The sequence below is a fragment of the Pagrus major genome, chromosome 16 (genome assembly GCF_040436345.1).
Source record: "Pagrus major chromosome 16, Pma_NU_1.0".
Lineage (NCBI taxonomy): Eukaryota > Metazoa > Chordata > Actinopteri > Spariformes > Sparidae > Pagrus > Pagrus major.
Genome location: NC_133230.1, coordinates 9,965,873 through 9,973,357, shown reverse-complemented (window position 1 = coordinate 9,973,357; position 7,485 = coordinate 9,965,873). Strand labels below are relative to the sequence as shown.

The 7,485-nt window shown below is 39.0% G+C and overlaps 1 protein-coding gene across 1 annotated transcript; it reads right to left on the bottom strand.

Moving 5' to 3' along the window:
• Positions 1–448: 448 nt before the first annotated feature.
• On the bottom strand, positions 449–5,409 carry LOC141010623 (major histocompatibility complex class I-related gene protein-like). Its single transcript, XM_073483674.1, has 7 exons — positions 5,299–5,409; positions 4,194–4,457; positions 3,761–4,039; positions 2,617–2,919; positions 2,418–2,519; positions 2,163–2,180; positions 449–1,998 (listed from the first exon to the last, which is right to left on the bottom strand). Exons 1-7 carry the CDS (start codon positions 5,345–5,347, stop codon positions 1,949–1,951), a joined length of 1,065 nt encoding a protein of 354 aa, XP_073339775.1. The 5' UTR covers positions 5,348–5,409; the 3' UTR covers positions 449–1,948.
• Between the last annotated feature and the right edge of the window lie 2,076 nt (positions 5,410–7,485).

Below are 7,485 nucleotides of genomic sequence, written 5' to 3'. Positions count from 1 at the left end.
ATTTAATCATTTTCTCTCAGGGTACCTCTGTATTTAAGTCATTTCTATTATTGTTGTATGTTGCTTGTACATTTAATTTGTGTTAACCGTCAGCTCAAATCACTACTGTGAATAAACATGTTTCAACATGTATCTCACTCTGAGTCTCTCAGTGTCAGTTTGTTTCTCTTTCTTTCTAAACGTATCTTATGACCTCCTCAGAGGTGAAGCGTTACAGGACATCAGTCAGTCAGCTTTTTAGTTGTCAGAAGGCTCCTTTAACAGAGATACTGGCTCACTGTTTAATCTCTAACGTCAGTGTTCATGCTAAGCTAAGCTAACCTTGTCTGGGAGCTAACTCTGCTCAGAGTGAACATTGATATCAATCTCCTCATTCAAATCCTCTGAGAATACTGAATGTTCAGGTAATATATTGAAGTGTCGTCACAAATGAGCATGTGGACCAAACTTTTTAAAATGTGAGGATTTTATTGAAAAGACAAACATCAGCACAAAAAGAAAGAACAATACATTTGAGTTTAACATTCATTCATGTTCATCAATGTAAAGGAATTTACATGTTTAGTCTCATAAGTTCATAGTTGTAAATTTGTGGATATACATCTCCCACTCTGCTCACCGCTCATACGAGAGATGCACTGGCTCCATGATAGACCAAACTCCATATTCTCCATCTATAGAGTGGTGCAGCAATAACATGTTTTTGGAGGTTAACCCTGAAGTTAGCATCGACCTGGTTCCCTCCACAAGAAGTCTATGGGATTTTTGAATTGAATTTTGGAATATCAGCAAAAATATTATCTGTGTCAAACACAAGTTTATGATTCTTACATGTTTTGTTCGTCAAGATAATCTTCACAGATGAACACAACTTTTGTGATTAAATTAAATCTCTATTAGTAAAAAGCTAATGTTAGACTATAAACAGACGACATCACAGTCACATGACTTAAACGTCACCGCCACTAAGTGTCTTACTACACAATTACTATACACAATTTCTATAAACTGATCAATGTACAAATTGTAAAGTTAGAGTTACAATAGTTTGTAACTAAAGTCGACCTGTAAAGACGAACTAGTGAGCTTCATCAAACACTTCAACGTAAGGCTTCATGTCTCCTGAATCTGCTTCCTCACCTGGGTTTATAAGATTAATGAAAATTCATCAACAATCAGTACACAGTAAAATGTACCAACAGTTGGTTGCACAGTATTCATGTTAAATGACGTTTTGACCCGTCATTGAACTGCAGTGAGTATCAGACTGGTCCACTACAAATCTACTGAGCCCTCTGACAGGAGACACTATTCTCTAACCCTGACCTAAACATCTGTAAGCTGCCTTTAAGTCCTTCACTCAGCCAAACAAACAAACAAACAAACAGCAGAAACTCTGCAGTATGACCCGGCCTTATATCATGGATTATGTCCAAGTTAACGGTGCAATGTGTAAGAATTGCTGTAGGAAATACTTTTAAGAAGACACCTAAATAAAATTACCACAGGATGTAAATACAGTAAATGACAGATTTGACATTATGATGTCTATCATTAGTATTGTTTTGCATATATATCTAATGAAGTTAGCATGCTAACCAGCTAGCCCCAGAACACACCAACACCCCCAATGTGGTCTGAGTTCACAATCTGGACCATCAGCTGCACTGCTAACTGAGCTAACTAGCTAATTGCAACTACAGTTAGCAGCAGTTAGCGGTTACTCTGGTCATACGCTGTCCCCTGATTATTTTGAGTATGTATTCGACAGAAAATGACGATCAATAAAACAACCAATCAGAGCCACAGAACATAGAACAGTCACACCTTTTCAATCAGTCCTTTTTATATAACTTCACTGTTATTGCAAGAAGCCATCTTTTACTGTCTTTAGTTCTGCAAAGCTAAATAAAGTGTCACCAGGAGAGTCACTCAGTGTGTTTGTCATTCAGGTCTCTGGCTTCAGCTGCTCAGAGAGCTCTGTGCTGTTGTCAGGAGCTGCAGGTCAGAAACAAACATCCCATATTGAACTTTTAGAAACTATAAATACAGGAAACAGTGTTGAAAAGGTTCATCTGCACAATAATGTGAAACATTTTTTAATCTAAAACATAAGTGTGGGTCAGATCAGCTGAAATAGAACCAAAGTAAGTTTTACTTACAAGATGGAGGACGAATGGCTGAAATCAAAACAAAAGACAAATCATTTCAGCCACAGTTGTAAATGCCAGATTATCTTTAGTCACTTTATTCCTCTCTTCTACTCACTCAAACTGAGTATCTGTCTATACTCAGTCTGTTTAGTGCTGACTGTATTTACTTTCTCTGATGCTTGTTTTAATTTTGCAACCTGAATTAAAAAAATCAGCTCAAAGACTGAAATCAAAGTAGTGAAATCTTTCCTTTTTCTCTCTCACCTTTCTTCTTTTTGTAAACGATGAATCCAGCAGCACCGATGAGAATGAGAGCAACAACAACCACTGCAGCAGTGACGAGGACGGTCAAGGAAATGGGCTTCACTGTTGAATACAATAATAGTTTATTATTACTGTTTTTGTTTTTTTCAACATGAATTCCCATGCACTCCCCTTCAGCACCCTCTGATCTCACTCTTACCCCAGTTGGTCCTGATCCGATCTTTCTCCAGTTTGGTGATGATGTCCTCCTTCACACCAGAGAATTGAAACACACAGTCGTACCTCGTCCAGTCTTCAGGTGTGACTGATGAAAGGTTCAGGTCAACACTCATCTGGAAGGTTCCATCGTGGTTGGGGAGGATCTCTCCGTGGTCCACCTCCTCATGAAGCTCCTCTCCATCTTTCCTCCAGACGAGTGCGGCTCTGTGAGGGTAGAAACCTGTAGCGTGGCAGCTGACTGGAGAGGAAGGAGTCTTCTGGAGGAGAGACACTGAGGGAAGCTCTGGAGAGTAAAGAGAGAGATATTAAAGAGGAGAGAGAGGAAAAGAAACAAGGTAAAAGAAAGATGAAGAAATTAAATTTGGAATCAATAACAGAAGGTGTGAAAGTGCTTCCAAGCAAATGTTGAACAAATGTATTGGATACATTTTCTTCCTCAAAAACCATCTGCAAACATTTTAAAATATTAAAAATGATGCATCATATACATCCTTTTTTACTTGCTAGCAGGCTTCGTCTGCACTGACTATTTTGTTACAATACTATGTTTCTTGGCACATCACTGCTGCAAACTGTTGATCAGGGGAATAGTGTGAAACCAGCAGCATGATGTGAATCATGTCGCCCACATGTGCTTGTGACAGTTTGTAATAGTGTCGGCCGACTAAATATTGATTTTCAAAAAAGCAGAAGGACAGTGTTGATGGTGGGCAAGTAATGTGATCCATGTATCCAGACCACAGTGTAATAATGACAGGGTACATAACAACACATCTGCTACACAGCCTCCACATGATCTGTATACAGACAGAGGAGGGAGCTACACCACCACTAAAGACACTCACTACAGTCAGAGAAGAACAATGTCTGTCTGTTCTTATGATTCACAGTAAGGTCGTCAATCACAGTGTCAATGTTCAGGGGAAATATTTATATTTTAAATTTGATGGTGAGTAATGTCACCCAAAGATGTCTGTGATTGGTCAGGACTAAAACAAATGTAACCACTACAAAAAAAGGTGATGTCAGACAGGTTGGATTAATAATACAATGACAGTTCAGTCTGAGCAGCCTATATGAAGATCACAGTGTCTAATAAACTACATCAGATCAGGTGATTCTACCTGTTCTCAGCAGAAAGCTCCTCCCATAGTCCACAAACTTCTTCAGCCGCTCAGGATAACTCTGAGTCAAAGCAGACTTAAAGAATTCTTTTAAAACTTTATCAGCTTCCCATATCGGTTTGGCGATGTCAGCCTCAGGTCTTAGAGCGATCCATGTAAATGTATTCAGATCCCATTTCAAGAGGTCTTCTCCATCATAACCATACTGAACGAAACCTTTGACCTCTTCAGTCTCATCATCCCACTCACAACCTCCCGCCTCTTGTAAAACATGGACACCTGAGACAGAGACAGAGACTGTAATTAACACTGATTCACAGATGAAACATTCAGTGGAAAGATGATCTTAAAAACATAAAAACAGTGGCTGGACCACTGAAGACGAACTGAACAGTAAAAAGTTAAACAAGCTATAACATGTTACATACTGTACCTCCACTTTGGTTGTAGAGATGCATCGAACTGTTAGTCAAGGCTTTGAAGAAGTTTGGAAAAAACTGGAAACACCTCTGTGTGTACCACTGCAACTGCTCAGGATACTTTATGAAGTATGATTTAACAATGTCATGTTTTAGATCCATCCTGTTTCTGTCACAGGACCCCATCAGAAGTTCATCAACTTCTAGTGTTGACACAACCTCTGGGAGGTTTGGGATTCCAGTTGATGAAGTTATGAAAAACTTCAGGGAGTGTAGCACTGTAGGACAAACAAAGGAGCTTATAAATAACACTAATCATAAATATGATATGAAGTGTTTGTGTTTGCTGTGAAGGAACAAAATGCAAAAGTTTTAAATGTAATGTGCAGGACAAACAGCCTCCATTCAGTATGAATACACACTCAGAAATATGATTAAATCAGTATGATACAGTTAAAACAGTCTGATCAAGTTGAAGTAGGCGTGTAGCCAGCAGACGCTTTTGTCCAAAGCAACTTACAATAAGTACATTTGTCACAAGAAAGAAACAACAACATATCACTGTCAATAAAGTAGAAAAGAAAAAATAGAAACAATTGTCAAACCCTCATCTGAGCATGGTAGCTGCTATTTATCAAAGATACCTTAAGTACATAAGTGGTTTAAGTGCTAAGGGTAAGAACATATAATTGCGGGTGTTTAACTCCAGTGTTTGGAAGTAGATGGGTGCAGTTCTGTTGAAGAGGATTTGAGGGAATAAAAGAGAGCCATGCTCAGTTTAGAGACAATTCAAAGTGTGATTTTGGGATTTCTAGTTTGGGAAAAAGCAAACTAGTGTGTGAAATAATGATGAACTCAAACACATCTGGAATGATATCCTTGACAGACAGCTTTGCAGAATGTTATGAAGTTAAATTGTTGCAGTTTGTCCTTTTTGATACTTGTAAGTTTTTATAAGTCCTTTTTTGTTCTGGGCAAAGATGGTCCACATAATTCTGCACTGGCCCAAACAAAATACAGTTTCTTGCTACTCCACTGAAAGTGAAACTAAACTTGGAGCAAAAGAGTCGAGTGGACTGTGAAGTTTAAAGAGTTTAAAGATTTAAAATGTGATCTTACCTGGTGATGAAACGTGACAGAAGAGAAGCAACAACAATAACGTTCTCATCTTGATTTGATGAAGACGAGTGAGTGAAGGACCGAGCTGGATCAGCTGTTTCCTGTTATTTATCCGGGCAGAGGGAGGAGAGAGTGTTTCTGTCCTGACGTGACACGGACCACGTGACTTATGAAGTCCAACCCTTCAAAATGACAAAAATAGTCTAGACCGCCTCCAAACGATCCAGTCCTCACCAACACCCCTCACATACATTAAAGTGTTGACAGTGAATAATACAGTTTATTCGGCAAAGTCCTTCTCTTGAAACAGACCCGACCACAGAGCCCGAGCTTCTCCAGTGAACTCCCTCACTTCGTTGTTCATAACTGTGATCAAAACAGCTTCGAGTCAGAGATCGAGTCTGACTGAAGACTAAATCACCCTCATGAATGAACCAAACATCAATAATTGTCTAATTTTACACATTAACCATGATGATAAAGATACAGAAACATAGAAATTCATGGCAAAAATAGCATCCTGTCAATATTTGAGAGAATCCTCAATGTTGCACAAATCATGTTTAAGAGAAGCTCGTGTCAAGTCAAGCTCCTCCACAGGTCACACTCTGGGTTTCTGACCATCAACATCATTTAATATTTTGATAATGACAAACACTGGATTTCAAAACATATCAGCCTTCAACATCATTTGATCCAACTCATATCTGATTGTTCCTCTTTGGTGTCCTGTGTGGAGTGAATAGCCCATATAACAAAGCTTCTGTTTGCACATCTGGGGCCTTTAATAATCATTTATTGAACAGCTGTTTATTCAAAAGTAGAGCTGCTGTATTTTCACCATGTTGTCATTCTTGTCATAAATACACTGTTTTGAGATATTGGGGGAGGGTCCAAAGAAAAATATTAGTAATGCTGGATGGTCTCGCTTTCTTATCAGATGAGATGGTAGATTCACCCCCTCCCCACCCCAATACATGCTGTACAGTCACTAATTCAGTTGAGTCTGAACTAGAGAGAGGCGGATGAAGCCTTATGGAGCTTTTGGGCTTCAAACGCTGCAGCATATTGACATCTGGTGGCTTGTAAAGATACAGCAGCCCTTTATGACTGGAGTCTAAGCACCACAACACCTCTTTGATTTGAACAGTTTGAGCAATAAAAGTCCAAGAAGCCTGTGTGTTATCATCAAACCTGTCATACTGTTGCATTACATGTAGATATTATTGTTCAATATGTTACAGTAAAATAATGAATAAATGTCCAACAAGCCTAAAGCTGAAATTTCTAATGTGTCTTATTGGTGTAGTTGAGCCCATTGTCACTGTTGGCTCATCATGTGTTCTGGCTTCATCTTGAGTGACCAGAGCTCATTAGAACGAACAGATACACGTTTTTTACACAAAGAAAGAAATATCTTCATGTATAACATTTGCCGTATGAACAAGTAGGCTCAAATATTCAAGAATGTGTTGTATACAGCGTTTCACAAAATGTATACAGTTTCTCCCAACGCAACATGTTTCAAAACTGAGCTTATTTAAAGGGAGTCCGGCGATTTTCTACGCTTTCTCTGAACAAGTAACAGGCTTTTACAGCGATGATGACACTTTTTATGATGCAACAACTCTTAAAATCACTGGATTTGCAAGGGAGTCTGGCATGATAATGAGAGAGAGAGAGACCACAGATGTGACTTCACTGCTTTAATGGGAGCTCCCACATAACTCCAACCCTGTTTTATTCCATTATGAGGTGGAAGTTCTCGTTCTGATATAATATAATATAATTCTGTTTAGTCAAAATGTATTGATGTTGAACATGTCGCAGTCAACATGGTGGGTCGTTTAACCTCTCACACAGACTGAGTATGTGTTCCAGATCAGATGACGACCTCTGTCAGTCCCACATCAGCTGTTTATATTAGTGTTAAACTGCTTGACCTCATTCGACTGGGCACAAGTGTTACACCCTGTTCAGCAACATCAGTACACTCCACATGTTTTTGTTACGGCCTCCATCTGTAGTGATTAAATTAAAGCTCAAACAAGGGGTTGGAGGAAGCAACAGACACCACTCACAAGGTTTCGGATTTCACTCAAAAGGCTTTATTAAATCAGTCAATTGAATATCAAACAAAAGGCGGCTGAAGGTCCCGGCCAAAAGGAACAAAAAGGTGGTTTGACG